The sequence below is a fragment of the Dermatophagoides pteronyssinus genome, unplaced genomic scaffold (assembly GCF_027571235.1).
Source record: "Dermatophagoides pteronyssinus isolate colony J.1.1.1.1 unplaced genomic scaffold, Derpt_VIB-CSIC_2022.12 sq0003, whole genome shotgun sequence".
NCBI lineage: Eukaryota > Metazoa > Arthropoda > Arachnida > Sarcoptiformes > Pyroglyphidae > Dermatophagoides > Dermatophagoides pteronyssinus.
The window spans coordinates 2,443,078-2,462,799 of NW_027461527.1; the positions used below are offsets into that span (position 1 = coordinate 2,443,078).

The window sequence follows — 19,722 nt, forward strand, 5'->3', positions numbered from 1 at the left end:
AAAACAAACAATTTATTTCAAAATTTACCATAGATTTTTACAATCAAATAGTAAGAGATGGAAATCAAATAACAATTATGGTTGTATGATTGAATAATTTTTTGAATCAAATTTCAAATAAACTTTATATGTACTTAATTAAATTATCATTGAACGATGATTAATTCAATTTCAAGTATTAATATTGGTGAACACATAAATGGCATCATTATGATTCGATAATATATTGATCGAAAATAAAACATAATCGTAGAAATGGAATTTTTTTTTTGAAATGAAAATTTTTATTTTAATTATCAACATTTATCATCAAAAAAAATGTCTATAATACAAGCGTATGTGTGTGTGTGTGTGTGTGTGTGTGAGTTTTTATTCTTATTTAACAAAAGATTTTTGATTTAAATAATAGTAAAATCTACAATTCATTATTACTACAACATTTATATGTACAAAGACCAAAAAAAACGAGTTAACAAATGATTGAGGGAATACGAATTAAGATTGATGTAATAAAGAAAAAAAAGAGAATCAATATTGAATGAAAATTTGGACTAAATTTTTTCCTATAGAATTGATTCATCAAATAGTTTTTTTGTTGAAATGAATTTGAACAAACAAAAAAATTTTCAATTCCTTTTTGTGAGCATTGTAATTAATACTTTTTTTTCATTGAGTTTTTATTTGTTGAAGATTGAAAAATTTTGTTTTGTTTCAAGACTAGAATCAAAAAATGTTAAATCAATTAGTTTAAATTGATTAATTGGAAGCCATTTCATGTGACCAATCATTGTCGATTGCATCATTATTTTTGTCATAAATTTTATTGATTGAATTTGTTGATTTTTGTTTGATTGTTAATGGTTGATTCATATGCATGATGTTTGTATTTGATGACGATAACGGAAAATCATCATTATCAATATCATCGTTATCAATACTATTGTCACGATCATCGAATTCCTTCGCATTTTTATTAGACGAAATTTTTGAAAATTTTTCCATTGATTCTTGTTCATGACCGATTAAAGAATTCATGAATGGTTTCAGTAATTCACTGTTGTGAGAATCATCATCGATTGATGATTGCATATATTCTCCATTTCCATGTTGTTTTCGACCGTCATCATCATCATCATCATCGACATCATTTGAAGCAATATCACCAGTTGATCGGCTTATAGCAGCAGTCTTATCGGTCATAATGGAAGATGATCTTGAATAATCATGATTAGTTAATTCATTCAAACATGGATAACTATATGAACAACAAAGACGTCCATTCTGATTTTTTGTTGTTGATATGAATACATTTTGTTTGATTAGATGAGGATTGATAGAAAACAAAATCAAAAGAAAAAAAAACAAATTAAAATTAGTGATAAATGGATAATGAAATAACAACAAAAATAAAAATAAGATAATTTCCACTTAAAATCAACAATATTTAGTGGAGGGTTAATGTTTTTTTTCAAATTCGTTAAATCAAAATAACATAACAAGATGCAATAAGGATTGAAAGCGTTCATAATAAATGATGTGAACATAACATGCATTTTCCATGAATCTTTATGTTTTTTTTTTCATTTAAAATGTGTGAAGTTGAATGGATAATTCTGACCAAAAACCTATGATAAAATCATATCAGGTCAGAAAATAAACCGGAAAAAAAAATTTAAATCTAGAAATAGTAGGGTGCATGAAAAGATAATAATCTTAAATAGATAAAGATAAGAAAAGATGATTAAATAGTTATATGTTGTTGTTGTTGTTTTTTATTTGCAATTATATTTTCTGTATAAATTGTGAATCAATCAATGTGATTAAAATCAAATAAAATGATTTTTTTTTTTTTTTTGGTTTTCTGGTTGCATTCAATACAAGCATCATGCGAGATTTATGGATTTATTTATGAAAACAGTAGAAATATAAGTGATTTGAAAGAAGAACATAGAGGTGACATTTTGAATGATGATTGGTTACGATTGAATAAATGAACATTGATGATGACGATGATAAATAATTTCATCATCATCATCAAGATAAGAAAATGAAATCAGACAAATTGATGATGAGGATGATCAGAAAAAACCATGACCATAAAAAGAATTTTCAATCATCAAGAAAAAAAGATTGATTGTGTGTTTGATTTCGAAGAAAAAAACGGTGCAAAAATTAAGAATCATAAACACAGACATACATATAGAGTGATCAACAATAATAAAAAAAAGGTGCATCGACAATAATATCGGATTGGTGGTAAAAAGAAAATTGAGAAAATCTGAAGCTGTTTCTCGTAATTAGAATTTATAATCAAATAATATTACCGGAAATTGTGCTTATTATTATCATTATTATTATCAATACTAAAATCGTTAAGGGCATATATGGTTTTCCTATTGGTATTAGTAGTTTTGGGATAGAGGATGCGGATGATGTTACGGCTGAAGATTTTGATGATAAATCAGTTGATGATGATAATTCGGATATAGTTGATAATATTGATGATAATCGTAATTGTTCAATGAACAATTTTGACATCTACGATGATGCGTGGATGAAATTGTACGAAATCGAAATATGGGGGAAAGAAAAATGGAAAATTTGAAAAAAGGGGTAAGTTAATTATGAATCATGCATTATAAATGTATGTTTGAATTTTGTTTGATGTGTGTGATCATCAATGTTTTTTTTTGAATCATTGTAGAAATACTTCAACATTTCTTATTTCTAAAAATATTCTTGATTTTCTTGAGCGAAAAAAATAATGATAACATTATCCACCAATTTAAACAAAAAACAACTACCAAAAAAAACAACTACCTAAAATCTTTAAAATTCTACAAAACAAAATTCTACAAATGTTCAATCATGATGAACATATTGTATAAACAAATTTGAAATGATGTTTTTTTTTCTTGAAAAATTTTTCCACAAAAAAAGAATCCGAAAAACAGATTTTTTGAGAAAGCGAACAAAAAAAAAACGAAATTAAATCAACAAAGAAAAGAATCAGAAATTCAGTGGGTGTGTGTGTGTGTGTGCTAAAATGTTTACTTTGGTCTACTTTTGAGTTACAAGATTCGGTTTTTTTTTGTTAAAGCTGATTAAAATCTAAAGTAATTGCTACATAAGGAATTGATGATTAATTTTTTTGATGGAATACTATAATGAACAAAAACAAAAACACAAGCAGCAAAATTTTCAAATTTCTTAAGTAGATATGAATCATCAATCCATTGAAAATGATGATCAAAAAAAAATTGTCAATAAGTAATGGCTATAAGAATTGGCAGGAAAAATAAACCATTAAATTTGAGTTAAAATTGTTAATTTTCAAGCTATAAGGATTAATTATTGAATCAAGCATGGATTAGATTCTTTATAATTTTTTTTCAAGGATTAGTTATCAAAGATCATTAATCAAAGGATTTTTCTCTATCGTTAAATAATGAGCAAAAAAAAATATTATATGAATGATAATTGGTTAATTTGAAAAGATAATTATGATTTTATTGATCAAATTAGTAAGCAATTAATTAAATGGTTGTTTGTTAATGTGGATGAAATTTTAATTTTTTTTTTTTTGAAAGTTTTGATATGTTTACTTACCTGGCATGAACATGTGGCACATTTATCCTTGATTGAATCTATTTGTTCACCAGATCGATAATGACGATCTTGATGACGACAACCAGCTAATCCGGTAAAATTATTGAAAGTTAATAAATCAGATTTTGATGAGGATTGACATGGATCATCTTCACAACGTAAACAACAATCACCAGGAATTCGTACAGCATTTAGGCAATTGATTTGCGGACACTCACTCCAACAATCAATTTCACCATTCTATGAAAAAAAATCAATAAATGAAAATATTTTTAGCAAGATAGATAAATGAATGACATTACCATGCATTCACAGGTTTCACATTCATATGTCCAACGTTCACCATTTTTATACACACGATGATGATTTTCTTGATGGTAACAAACTTTTTCATCGCTATTTATATGACATTCTGGACAGCATTGAGAATCGATCGAATTCTTTTGTGAACAATCACATTGTTTAAGTTGACAACTGACAACTCCTTGGACACATTGACATATGGTACATGGATCTTTTGAACTGACTGGCCAACGTTCATTATGTTTACGTTCCATTCCATTGACGATACAAGTTTTCGGACAAATTGAATCGGTCAATGATATGTTTGCATTAAAATGGAAGGTATGATTATTGCCATCAATATTACAATCACAACGATAAGTTCCTTCAATGTTGATACATTTAGAATTACTTGGACATGTATTCAACAATGGATCGATACATTCATTTATATCTGTATCGTATAAGCGGGGAAAGAATGAATGAATGAATGAATGAAATTCTCTATGAATAGCAAAAGAGAAACAAACCTCGACATTCAAAATCAAATGTACTAAATTCATCATCATTTAATGATAATTCTTTTCGATCTTCATAACCTTGATTACATTCACATCGATACCAGCCTAATTTGTTGATACATTTGGAATTTTTTGGACATTGATGTATATCTAGTTCACATTCATCAATATCTATAAATATGATAATGATTGATGAAGATGGATCAAATCAATTATTATTTTTTATTCGTACACCATATGATCTAAATGCAAAAATAATGTGTGTATGTATGTTTACTTACCCTCTTCACAACGATGACCGTAATAACCTTTTCGGCATGAACACGTGTCTGGTGCTTGACAATGACCACCATTCAGGCACAAATCTTTACATACAGCTGTTGTTCGTTCGTTCGTGCAGCATGAAATGAAAACCAGGACCAAAAAAAAAGAACAAAAATTAGCTCCAAAATTGACCAATATATAATGTTAAAGGTGTATTGACCTATGATGGTCAAGCTAAAAAGCAATCTTTTTCACTTACGTTTACAATTGATTCCATCACCTTCGTAGCCTGGTTTACATTGGCATTGATAAGAGCCAGGCTGATTTAAACAAATAGCATGTTGACTGCAATTATTTTGACCATTCAAACATTCGTCAATGTCTATGATAAACAACAAACAAGCAAACAAACAAAATTTTCATTTATCATTAACTGCCACACTTATTTTTGAAAAAAAACATTGATAAAAATAGTCATAAAATACTATTGCATTCGATTCATGTTACGAAACGAAAAAAAACCTTAATACGATTTATTCAATAACAATAAAGATAACGGATGTTAAGGGAAAATCAATGCCGGAATCATCATCATCATTATTATAATTATATTATCATTAAGATAATTGTCAATCGATTCAATAGAATTCATTTATTTTGTACACACTTACCGATACATTCATATTGATTGTCTGGTTGTGGTATGAAACCGGATTTACATTGACATTCATATGAACCAGGTTTGTTGACACAGATCGAACTGGCAGTATTACATTTATGTCGATATACATTATTATTCAATTGTTTTTCAATCATTTTATGATGAGTAATTCTATCATCGACAACATCATCATTAAGAATATTACATTCATCAATATCCTGACAGGTGTGTCCATTTCCTTTGAATCCGGGTTTACAATGACAAGTATAATTCGTAGCTAAATTATGGCATTCAGCCATTGGATGACAATCATGACCAAGTGAACAGAAATCCGTTTCACAAATCATACAGCATTTATCATCCGGTTGTATTCGTTTGGATGGTGGACAATTTAATACCGGACAATGTTTCTCTTTACAACGCATCGAACGTGATCGACAAACACATTCAAAACATTTAGCACGATTTGGTTGATTTTTATTCGTCCAACGTTCAATAGATTCACCTTCGTAATAAATTTTCTTGTTATAAAGACATCCTAAGAAACAGACAAACCAGACAAGTGAGAAAAGGATTAAAATGTTAAAAATAATTGGCAATGATTTCAATTGATGTATAGGTTTTTTTGCGGATGACATTGATCAGCAGGTGAGATGACTATTTCATGATCAAAACTTACTTGATGAAGACGACGACGTTGATGGTGATGATGATGAAGAGTTTTTCTCACTTTTATTTGGCAACAATAATAATGATGATGGAATATTGGAATCAACTTTTTGAAGTGAATGTGATTCATGATGTTGATGTTGACAAGCTGTCATTGGATAACAAGCAATCGAACCGGCCTATAATTAGCATCAAATAAAAAAATAATAATGATGACATTTAAAGTATGAAAATGAAAAAAAAGAGTTAAAAAAAGATTAATGATTGAATTATTATGTACATAAGTGGTTTGTTAGATTGAAATCAAGATTTAATTAAGGTTTGTGAATATGAACAGAAATGCTTTTTCTTGTCACTAAACAACATTATCATTTTAATATTTGAAATATGTTAAATTTAGCTAAAGGGTATATGATTGCAAATGTTTAGAATATCACTTTCGCTGTAATCTGAATCGTTGATTAAAATAAACACAGAGAAAACAGTCAAATATTGCACATAATTCTTGATTATAAATTCAACCATTAAATAATTAAGCAAGCAGTATCGAATTTCATCGAATGATTGATGATGATTATAAGCAATCAACCAACAAAAAAGAAAGAAAGAAAAAACTTACCGAACATCGACAACGATGACAATTATCATTGGAAATCCATTCATTTCCATCCATATATTTTGTACCATTCATATAACAGGATCGTAAACATTCACATTGTTGTTCACGATTAGATAATCGTTGCTCCATCATCAGCAGCTATATAAAAAAACAATCATTGAAAAGTGAAATCACAATTTTTGTTTATTTATAAATAAATTTGCACCATTCAAATTTAATTAATTTTTGCGGTGTTATCATTTGAGAAAGTGTGAATAATGCATGATGATAATTTCAAATTCAAATCTAACACTGAATATTAAATTAAATCCTAGTTTTTTCAAGTGTAATCAATTCGTTTGTTTTTTTTTGTAGATGAAAAAAAATTTCAACATTTCAAATATTGACTTACCTTTTCAGTCAAATATTTGACAGTATTCTCCAGATAATTGATTGAATCTTTTAGTTCTTTGAATTGGCCACAGGTAGGACAAGCTTTAAAAAAAAGTGAAAAATAAAAACATTATAATTTTGACAAAATAAAGAAAAGAAAAGAATTACCTGCACCAAGATCGGATGGACATTGTATTCGAAATCCATTCGCTGATGAAATAATTCTTAAATCGCCAATATAGCCCTGTATATGTGAATAAGAATAAGAATTGTGAATTGCTGTTTTTGTTGTTTATTCTTACCTTGTAGACAAAATGATTCGGACCACGTTGTCCTAACCATAATGTAATATTATTATCTTTATTATGAGCAAATAAATATCTATCCAATGGTTGTATCGTACGACGAAATCGATGAATACAGTCAATATGCAGATCTAATTGTGAATAGCTAATTGTTAGAGCAATTTTATGCCATTTATCATCAACAATATCAACATCAAATGATTCTGAATAGATTGTATCGTTGATACGATAATGGAAACGTAGTTCTTTACGTCGGCTACTGCTTTGTATTTCAAGAATTCTAAACGAAACAGGATCATTATAGGAAAAAAAAATAAATGGAAAAAAATGTATTATCGATCGGACATTGTTATCATCACACAATCTCGTTTTGTTAACAACAACAACAACAACAAAAAATCTTACCTATGAATTCCATTTGTAAATGCAAATATAACACCAGCATTATGACGATGTTGTTTGAGTGTAATCAAAAATGTCACATCATTACTGTTTGATATGATTTCGATTGCCCTTCGGCTAATATTATCATTAAGACGAATCTGACGATTGATTGAATCGATATTGTCATCTTCTGTTGATGACAAATGTAGAATATTTCTTTGTTGATCTAATAACAGGCCATAATAGGAACGTTGATTTGAATGTTGTTGAATTTTTAATTCATTTATGAGATCTATTTGTTTGATATATGATTGTTCAGTTTCGGTGTTCAAATCAGGACAAGAGATTATTTTCTCTATATATTCAATCGAAAAAAATATAAGAAAAAAACGATTAAAATCGGTGAAAAAAAAAATTCCAAATCATTAAAAAAAAATGAAAAAAATAAGGTCATCAATCAAATCGATTCCTTTTTTTTCAATCAATTCAATAGTTTAGTTGAAAATAAGAAAACGTAATGGAAAAATATGGGTCGAAACAAAAAAAAAAATATTCCACAATAAAGGAATATTGCCAGACAAAAAAAAGACATAAAAATTGTAAAAACTTTTCACTTTTCCATTTTTTTGTTTTTGTTTAAGGGCGGAAAAGAAAAATCATTATGGTAAGAAACGAAAAATAAATTGAATATTCTATGGTTCGATTAACACACACACACACACACAGACATACATAGAAACAACAACAGACAAATACAATAATCATATGGATCCGAATTTTGAGACAATAACAGTCTGAACCAAAAACAATAAAAAACAAAAGATATGAGAAATTGACCAGCAGCATTACATACTTGGTTGCATACAATTTAATCCATATCTGCATATGCATTGTTTTCTTTTTTCTGATTCTTATTCTTTTTTTCTCTCTCTCCGGTATTAAGAATCATTAAATGGTCAAACTAAATCATTATCATCATCAGTTATACATGCTATGAACCATTACTTTGCACAGAAACTGAATTAGGAATGAACAACAACAACAACAAAAGCTAGGTTATTTTTTATTACAAATGAAAAAAAATAAAATAATCATTTTGGACCGGAAATCTGAATGTTAATGATCGAATCGCTAAATCGAAATGTTCAAGCAATAATAACAATTATCATCATTAGTTTATTGATTCAATTAGGAACTTTTTTGAAAATGGATGGTAAAAAGCGACGAAATTCTTTTTATTTTTTCCAATTTTCATAATGGACAAAATTGTATGTTCAATTTAAAAACAGGTATCAAATTTACGAAAGAAATGTTTCGAAACACATATGTGCCAGATAAAATTGAAATGTGAATAAATAGAGAAAGAGAATGAGAAAAAAACAATCACAAAAATTAACATCGACAATGGCCAATTGGCTAAATTGAATCGAATTGTCGTTCAATATATAATGATCAGTGAAAAATGGCAATAACGAATGAAAAAAAAAGAGCAGGGTGACGAAATGAAAAATGCTGATAACAAATGTAATGTACAATTTTAAAATAGTTGAAAAGTAGATGTACAATTGAACAAATTTAAATTAAAAAATTTAAATTTTTTTGAAACAAATGTTCTTCATAGATTGTGATTTGCATTTTTGTGATAACGACAGCAAAATTCTGTGATGTTTTTTGTTCCGTCTTTTTTTTCACTGATAATTTGAATAAAAACAGAAAATGACAAAAAATGATGTTGATCAACAAAGACAGCGAATTTTTTCCTATTCTTTTTCTTTTTTTTTGTGAAATTAAATTTGTTAGTTTTTTTTGTAACCAAATGTGCGACCAGATATTGTAATTTTCCTTATTGTTTTTTTCTTCATTCTATGGTTCTATCTAATGGAATGATTTCAATGCAAAAAATTTGTGAATGTGGTTGATAATGGAATCTTGAATTTTTGGTTTTTCTGCTGGAAAATCAGAATTTTGCCATCCAATCAATTATGTGTGGTCGATGTTATTTGCAACTTTTTCGATTTTTTTGCATCATCATGAATCGGTGGACAAAATTGATCGGATAATTTCGCTTTTGTTTACTGTTTTTATTTCGAAAATTATGATGGATGAATAAAATGATGGGAAAATTCAAATTTTGAAACATGAATGAAAATTCATTATTTCAAAATTTCAAAATCGAACATGTTTAAGGAAATACACGTTGACAAAGATGAAAACGGAAAGTGTAAAAAAAGTTTTACTAAAAAGTGACAAGAATATTATTTTTCTTATAATGGAAAACCGAAAAAAATGTTTCCCGAATAAAAAAATTTGAAAATGTTTGAAAATAAAAGAATTTCATATTTATTCAAGCAAATAACTTTAATCAATGACATGGCCAATATGATCATGATGATAAAAGATAGTGTTGAATGAAGAAAATTGGTGAAGAAGAAAAAAGAAAAAAGTGAATTTCTATTCAAATCATAAGTCATTTTTGGTGATTTCACAACGTGAACATCTGCATCCGGACTTGATTTACGTTTTGGTTGTTGTTGTTTGGCGTTGGCGGTTGTTGAATAGTGTGTACTTTATTTGATGTGGATGATGATGAATTGAAATAATAATAATAATTTTGTACGCGTGTCTGTGATCTTGAATACCGGTGTTTTGCAGTCACAAACATATTGACATACAGACAGAGACATTTACTGATTTATTATGTGGTCAAATGAAATAAAGAAAACTAAATGTTGAGAGAGAAGAAACCCTTGAATTGACCTACCGTTCTCTTTTTTTTCTTTCGACAATGACAACGACAATAATGATGATCTAGATTGATCAAATAATCAAATAATCAACAAAAAAAAGGTGAACCAAAAAAAGACCTAGTTTCTTTTCATTTCAGTCCATTCAATTCAAAGTTCAATGATTCAATATTTATTTTTAGTACATATCTAATCGAAATACAAAAATTGTTAATTTACCTTAATTGACTTATAATGTGAAATTGATTGAAATCATTCAATATTACTTTTTTTGTTGTTGTTGTTGTTCCCTATTGTCAAAGTTTTTTTTTCTTCCACCCACAATCAAAACAAATCATTTATGTTCTCTTATCATTTGTTTCGTACCTATATACAGAACCGAAAAGTGAGTGAAGAAAATTACCACCCCCGTAATTAAAGTTTTTAATGATAATATGTTTGATATAAATGAGAGATGTTTGATGTTGTTTTAAGGGGAAAAAATATATTCTAGCGTATACGGTTGATTGACTTTATAGTATTGATTGTCAATGTCAATCAATCTATCGAAAGAACATTATTTGACAATATTTATGTGAAAAATGTGTTACGAATAAACCACGAATGAATTGACAAATTAAGCTAACATTTTTTTTGATTTTTTTTGATATTGCATAAATTTGAAATGTGAAGGGTACTTGTTCAAACTTTTTCATTCAGTTGTTGTTGTTTTTCGTAAAATATCTATTATTATACATATTTACATGTTTATCCAATGTTTTCCATCCCCTTTTGGCAATGTTTTTCAGCATCAGCAACAACAAAACAAAACAAAAAACTAGGACAAATCTAGATTTTTTTTTATTGCAGCTGCAACTACCGGCTAGTTCCAGATTTTTTTACAGACAAAATAAAAACGAAATGAAGTTTGGTGGATCAAGCAATCAGACAGACCACCAACAACAACAAAAAAAAAGTTTACTTATTGTAAATGACATTGACATTATTTATCAAAATTGTCAATGATATTTTTAGTGTTTTTACTACTGAATGAATGAATGAATATAGATCATATATTTGATTACAGCTGCATTTTTCCTGATTATATCTGAATTCAAAAAAAATGTAGAACAAAAGATGAACATTTTATTATTAATAATTTGTCGTCGTTGATTAAAAGTAATAGAAAAAATTTGTTAATTCTCTTTCTGTTCAGAAGATTATATAATCACTGGCTGGAATGGGATTTTTTTTTCATCGTCGTCGTATATAAATATTAAAGCCAGATTAATCTGTTGCTTGGTTTGTTGTCGTCTCGATCATTTACACATTTTCAAACTGACCGATGAAGAATTTTTTTGTTTCTATTTAAATATTTTATTATAAAAGTTTTATTTCATTTTTTCATGACCTCATCAAAGTTTCATTGAAAAAAAAACACAAGCACGAATGGTGTTATACAGGTGAATTAATCAATTGATACGATAAATCAATCCATCGATCACTATGTGAAAATTGATTTTCAAGAAAAAAAATCAAATCTTTTTGTCGGTTATTTAACTTTATTTTGCATGAATTGATTGATGTTTTTTGTTTTGTTTTTTTTGTTCATTATCGATACATTTTGTTGATCGAGAAAAAATCGGCAGCCATCCACATAAGTAGATTCAGGACGCCTAAAGATGATGATGATATTCGTGTCGGATAAGATCCGATCTAATCTTTGTCTGTATCTGTCTGTTTGATGTCTGAAATTTAGAGAAAAACAAAAAAATTTAAAACCGGCTGCCACACACACACATATAACGAGAGAAAAAATTATCATTTAGCTATGGTGTTTGATTGCCAAATTAATAAAATCAAAATAAAACCAGACAACCTTTGACCATTTTTTTCGCTCTTCTAATGAATTCAATGTTTTTTAATTCTTTTATGCTATTTTTATATATATTTAATGATGTTTAAATCTATCAATAACATTCAAAACATGAATATTTTGTCTAGCCAAACGATGCATTGAACCACGGAACGATAACCGATAAAATATGGATGAATAGAAACAATAGAAAATAATCAAATGAGGAAAAAAGATCGTCAAACAAAATCAATCAGTCGATCATAGACATAAAATTTGATGATTAGGAATGTGTAAATTTGCAAGTAAATTCTCATTGCTATTGTTGTTTATAGATATCGGAAATATCGAATTTCAGCAGATCATTTCAAAAAAAGGTTATCAATATTTATGATATTATCTTTGTACGATGCAACAAGTTGGTAAATGATAAAAATCGATTGTTTTTTTTTGTTTTGGTCGATGTTACACAGCAGGTGATATACTTTTCTTATCGATGGCCAATGGCCTTCATCATGAAACTTGTCGATAATTTATGATTCGAAGATCATTTGGACTGTAATCATCAACAAAAAAAATCAAATTTTTTTTTGTTGAAAATGATTATTTTTCATCAACACCAACATTAAACAGGTTGATCATTTTCATTTTGTTATTGATTTCGTTTTCATTATTTTCATTTCATTTCAATTCAATTCGATGTCAATGATCTGAACATTCTATGGTTTTCAAACAAACAAAATTCAAAATCGACATTGAAGAGTGAGAAAAAAACTGCGAGATATGCAAATATTCTTTCCCTTCTTTTTTTTCTGGCCGCCAATAAGCATCATCAGGAATATTAATCTGTTATTCAAAGAAAAAAACAAACTTTAAGGTTCATGTTCAGCGGTTTATTGAATTTATCCATAGAATAGATTCAGCTTGATTTTACCATCAAGCAATCATTTGCACACACACATTTGCACTTGAACAAACAACAAAGAAAGAAAGCAAGAAAAAACTCATAAATCTTTGGACACCCAAATCCAAACCGAAAATACACACGCAGTAATTATTATTATCATCATCAACATTATGGCCATGAACAGAAGACGTTTTTTCTTTGACAACAAAGATCAAAGACAACGAATTTGGAATCTGTTTGTAACTAGAATTTTTTTTCAAGAAAAAATTTTAGCTAAATTTAGCTTTATTTTAAATTTTTCCATTCATTTAATGAATTTTGTTTTGTTTTGTTTTATTTATTAGATTTTTCAGTCTGGTTTCTTTTTTTTTCTCAAATATCATTTTTCATTCAGAAAGTAAACCAAACCAAATTAAATCAAACAACGAAATTAATTACTTTTTTAAATTTATTTTTATCATTAGTGAAATGAAAAAAAATCAAGACAGCAAACGAACAAAAAAACGTTTCCATAAATTTTATTCTTATTTTTTTCAAATATAAAAATTCAATAGCCCTCGGTATTGTAAAAAGTGAAATTAAAACATCAAATTCACCTATTTCGACAGCTTAAATTCAATGAATCAAATTATCAAATAATTTTCACCTATCAATTACAACAACAACAACACCATTGAATAAATTTTCATCAAATTATAATCATATAAATTATTGACTTTTTTGCTTCCTAAATTAAACCATCAAATTATAACAGTACTATAGTAATAATCTAATCAAAATCATTTAAAGTAGACGTCGAACACGTTCAATTATATTCAATATATGATGAAAAGAAAAACCGAATAAAACATATGTGCAACATATGGAGATTATTTATTTGGGAGGAAAAAATTTTTTTGGTAATATATGCGAGGGAGTAAGGTAACAGAGAGAGAAACTTATTTGAATTTCCAACAACAACATCATCATCATAAATCCAATTGGATTATCATCAATTATTATTTTTTTTCTCTTTCTCTTGTTGATTATGATTAACATTTAAATTTGCATTTAGCTGAATATCATCAGTAGTCCTCTACCTCCTCTATGATGATGAAAAATCATAATCATAATAACGGTGTTTTTATCGACATCGTTCAACTATGCACGCTTACATTATTTTTATATGTAAAAATTTTGAAAAAAAAAGAAACAGAAACAGAAATAAAGTGGCACACGCAATCAAACGGTACAAGATGGTAATTGTTGATACTCTTTTCATATATCTTGAGCTTATTTTTTTTGAAATAATAATCATCATCATCAGCCAAGATCAAAGACCACCTGCTTATTTGGGTTGATATCACAACGGTATATATCGACAGCACGTGGCACGTGAATCAAATGATCATGATGATGATGATGATGATGGTGTCGTACCATTATTATAAAAAAACCATAGGGCAAAATATATAATTGTTGTTGACTATATCATCTTGTATTATAAACGGCAGCCGGTCGACGTTAAATGGATGAATGGATGGATGTCCCAACGACAAATGTTTCAAAGTTGTTTCTCTAGGCTTTTTCACTTCAAGAAACCAGGCACACACACGTTTGTCGCACACGTTTATTTTTTTTTCATCCATACATTCGTCAACAGCAATAGCAGCAGCAGCTGAATATATGATTAATCGTGCGTAACACAAGATACTTTCGATTCATTCAATTCAGCACCCAAAAAAAAATCAGCTCGACTCCAACCTAATAAACACTGCTGGACAACGAACTTTAAGATCGATCACAATGAATTAATTTTGATCAAGAAACATAATAGGTGAGGCTAGGTCGTTGTCATCATTGTCGTCTTTAGGTTGCTAACCTTTTTAACCTTTAAGTAATGAAAATGAAATCTAATGAAAAGTGAAAGGTGTTCCAAAACACGACAACCTTTTTTTCTTGTTATTTTTCAACCTACCATAACCAATAGTAAAAAAAACACGGAAGTCTGGAGATCCAAAACAAATGTACGCGAAAAAAACAGGCGCAGCAATGTATTTTCAACTGTAAATATCTTGATTCAACAAAAAAAAACTATAGCAAACAAAAGTTGGCCAAAATAATCGATGAATACAAATGTCTTGTTCATAATTTAGAAAGTAAAATCCATTTGTATTTGTCAATTTGATCTCTAAAGGTCAACAAACCATCATAGATTTTTTTTGTAGTTGTGTGCGGGTGTTCAAAGGAATAATTTTATTAACAAAATATTATTACAAACAAAAATGAATTTGGCAAAAGAATTAACATTTTCAATTGATTGGATAACCATAATTACTTGTTGATTTTGTTTTGTTATCAACGAATATAAATAATTATATTGTATCACAAATATGTAATTATAAGTTTGAAACTTTTAATTACATATTTGTTTTATTTGTTTTGTGTGTGTGTGTGGGTGATCCAAAAAAAATCAACAATCAAACATGATTTATTGCCAATAAATGAATGAAAAAAGAAATTCAATGTCAAATAAATTAGAAAGAATTTTGTTTTCACAATTCAAAACTAAAACTATTATTGGTGGATTTGAATTTGTAAAACTTACGAAAAGCAAAACAAAAAAAAACTTATAAAATCAAAACGCTAATCTTGTATATTTACTAAACATAACAAACATTTTACCTTCAAGAGATTTTTTTTGATTTGAAATTCCTCATTCATTCGGATGAATTTCATTTTTTTTTGTTTCTGTGCGTATTGCCTGGCCACATTTTACAAATAAAATTCGCTGATTTAAAATATGTCAAACATGTACACAATGTTTACAATGTTCAGAATTCAGATTGCATAAATCGATAAATTTTTTTAATTTTAAATTCTTGAACAGTATGGATTTTTTTTTTTTGTTTGAAACAACCAACATGTTCTAAGTAAATATTCAGAAACTCAAAAGTTAATATGAAGAAGAAGAAAGAAAAAAATGATTGATCATCATCCGAATCGTTGTTACGACACGACAAGAAAAAGTTTCTTTTTTTCGAAACAAACAAACAAAAAAAAAAATTTGAAAAAGTTCATTTTTTATTTTGGACAAAGAAAAGAAAAATCTTTAGAATTTAAATCCAAAAGAATGTATATCACAGGGGTGGCCAAGCTCACCCTCCTCACCCTCGATTTTTGAATTATAGAAGTGTGGCTCGCGAGCCACATGCGGCTCGCGAGCCGCAGTTTGGCCAGCTCTGGTATATCATATTTTTTTTTCTCATTTCGAATTTTCATTAGCTATTTTTAAAAAACGAATAATTTTTTGTTGTTGTCGTCGTCTTAGTCGTCGACGACAACGATAATGATGATAATGACGATAATGATGATGATGATGATGATGATAACGACTATACTAATCAATTGTCGCCAAGACACATTGACACATTAGAATTTGTATTCCGTACAAACCATTTATCATCATTATCATTTAAACATTATCGTTATAAGATTTTTTTTCGTTACATAATTTTTGTGTTTTTTTTTATTTTATTTCACTTCACCACAGGGATGTTTTTTTTGCTGAATGTTGGTTGTCTGCATAATCAACATCCAATACCTTTTCGAAGAAAAATTTGTCGCTTCACATTTTTTTTTATCTTTTTGATTATTTTCGGTTTATTTTTCAAATATTCTGACTATGACGTTTTCTTTCATGAATTGATTGATTGATTGAAATCAATTATATAATATCTTTTTATTCTATGAATCTAATCATAAAAATATCTGGTAAAGATTCAGGATTTGTTTTTCTGGTTGAAATAAATTACTTTTTCATCAAATATTTGTCATAATAATTATGATGATTATGATGGAATGTTTGTAGACCAATATTTTTTTCCACTATTGTGACCTTAAATGTCAAAACAATCTGAAAATAAAATAATCGTAATATTTATATGACCTTTGGACCATAAAATTAATGATTTGTTTCTGTTGTTGTTGTTGTTGTTGGATAAAATTTTGGTTTCCAAGATACAAAAAAAACAGTGTGTGTGCGACACACACACGGAAAATATACAAACAAACAAACAACTTTTTGAATCAAGCTGGTGTGTGTCTTTATTATGTTCACATTTTATATATCATCAACAAAAATTTTTGATTCATTATGATGTCGCCCGACAAACAAATTGAAATTTTTATTACTATTTTCATATTCGGATATTACTATTAAATAGCAAAATGACATCCAAAACACAGACAACAAACATTTTTTTTTCTTTTTGGACATTTGTAACCATATTAAAACATGAATTACCTGGCCATTTGACATTGCCGAAAAATGACATTATTATTAATATTATTTTTTCTACACATATGACACACGTTTTCATAATGAAATATATGCGGCATCTTTATAAAATCTGGTTGCTCCAGTGATATTATTTTTTTTCAAAAATGATGATAATATTTCCATAGAAAAGTTTGCAATAAAATATTTATTTATTTATTTGCAATGTGATTAAACTTTGATTTAATAATTGAATCATCCAATCACATTTATATACACACACACATTTAAAGAACGAGAGAGATAGAAAGATAGAGCGAGATAAGAGAAAAAGAGGCAATATTTTACTTCAGAATAATTGTCAAACTATAAACTGTTTACCACTTGCACAAATCATAAGTCACAATCATCATAGATTGATCAAATGTACCGGGATATTTCTTTCTTTCAAAAGTTACTTGTCGTTTTCTATCTTATAGTGTGTATGATATGAAATCTTTAAACATACAGAATCAATGATGAAATATATGGAGCAACAAAAAAAAAAGAGTCTTGTCGCGCAAGCTTTTTTATGATGATCATCATGATTGCACACGATGAAAGATTGGTGCAGAAAAAAAATTAACAAATCCCATAATTGGTGATTTTAAAAATATTTTCTGTTTTTTTTGCGTCAAATAAATAGAACAATTGACAAATAGTTTTTCAATATACCAAAATGGTTCAGTGAAAAAGAAAACATAAAGGTAAAAAATCAAGGCCAAAAATTAAGTTAAAATATTTTTTACCGTTTGTTGCTGTTGCTGACGTTGTTGTAAATAATGAAAAAAATAAGACTAGAAAGAATAGATAGTAAAATTGTTTGACTAAATATGACTGTAAACTAAAGATGAACATTGTTGATAATAATGGTGGAATTGTAGTAAGTGAAGATTTTTTCGAATTCAGCGTTAAATATGATGATGATGATGAATTTGAACCAATTCTTTGGTCTGCCGACCTTGATTGCTGTTGTTGTTGTATATGACTATTGTTGAATATACAATTATTCGGTTGTTTATTTAAAGATTGTTTTGAACTGATTAAGGTAAATGTTTGCCATTTGTTTTTTATTTGTTGTTGTTGGTGTTGGTGGTGGCAATTGTTTATGGTACAATTTTGATAAAATATTGATGATAATAGTGTTGAAGGTACTAAAGTATTGAAGTGAAGACACGTGTTATTTGTAATTTTTGATGATGATCTACCATTATTGGTCCAATAATAATCGAAATGAATTTGTTGATTTTGTTGTTGATTGATTGTTGATGGACATAGCCATGACCATAGCCACCAACAACAACAATTCAAATAATCATCATTAATAGTGGTCATCACAGCAGGATTTTTGTTGTTGTTATTTGAAAAATAAGGCTTTATTTGAAGCCAAGAATTAATATGATTATTTATCATCATTTTTTTGGCTATTGTAACATATTGGTGTTCATTCGAAACTAAAACCGAAAAATATTCGATGAAAAATCAATGTTGAAATAGTCGAAAAATGAATGGTTAATAAAATGAATGGTTATGGAGAAAAAATAGTTAATTTTTGTTGTTGTTGTTAGAATTCTGATGAAATAATCATCATTCATTGAAAATCTGCAATAGTTTAATTAGACTTACATTATTTTAGTGATTTCAATGATATGCGAACCGGAACTTGAGTGTAAAACAACAATAATAATAAAAAAATCATTGGTTACACACAATCATTGATTAGGATTTAGATGAAAAATTTTTATGATTAATTTGAATTCATTCTTATCATTAAACAAATAATGTCGGAAACTTTTTTTTTGACGATAAGAAATAGGAATAAAGCAACAAACAATAAAACGGTAAATTCTCATCAAACAATTTTAAAAAAAACTATGAATCACCGATGATGATAGTTGTCATTCATTGAATATGCTGGAAAAGATAAACACACACACACCGATAGAGATGAGATTGAAAAGAAACCAAAAACTAAAACCACAAAAAAGCATTTGCCATGAAAAAATTTTGTAATGAACATCAATAAAAATGAGAAGAAGAGAAAAAAATTCCAAGAATCGAATTATAATAACAACCACAAGAACAACAACAACAAAATGATTAAATCAGTGCTTATTAATTAATTAATTAATTAATTAATTAGATAAGATTTGTTTAATCATAAGTTAATGATGATGATTGGATTTTATTTTTTTTATGGATAAAATAATCATCAATCAAATTGTATTTAGATCACACAATATAAAATGGAACA

General features: G+C 27.8%; 1 protein-coding gene across 2 annotated transcripts; it reads right to left on the minus strand.

The window, feature by feature from the left end:
- Positions 1 to 656: 656 nt before the first annotated feature.
- On the minus strand, positions 657 to 19,426 carry LOC113798059 (protein kinase C-binding protein NELL1-like). Of its 2 annotated transcripts, none has more exons than XM_027348543.2 (15): positions 19,095 to 19,426; positions 18,218 to 18,922; positions 7,708 to 8,041; positions 7,300 to 7,582; positions 7,166 to 7,241; positions 7,017 to 7,099; positions 6,626 to 6,763; positions 6,017 to 6,185; positions 5,348 to 5,875; positions 4,936 to 5,058; positions 4,694 to 4,789; positions 4,422 to 4,583; positions 3,912 to 4,345; positions 3,610 to 3,849; positions 657 to 1,281 (listed from the first exon to the last, which is right to left on the minus strand). In XM_027348543.2, the coding sequence occupies exons 2-15, from the start codon at positions 18,882 to 18,884 to the stop codon at positions 757 to 759; spliced, it is 3,858 nt and encodes a 1,285-aa protein (XP_027204344.2). In that variant the 5' UTR covers positions 18,885 to 18,922; positions 19,095 to 19,426; the 3' UTR covers positions 657 to 756. The 2 variants fall into 2 exon arrangements, with proteins under 2 accessions (XP_027204344.2, XP_075675510.1); XM_075819395.1 differs by lacking the exon at positions 19,095 to 19,426 and adding an exon at positions 2,325 to 2,538 and having other exon boundaries at positions 1,104 to 1,281; positions 18,218 to 18,968.
- Positions 19,427 to 19,722: the final 296 nt, after the last annotated feature.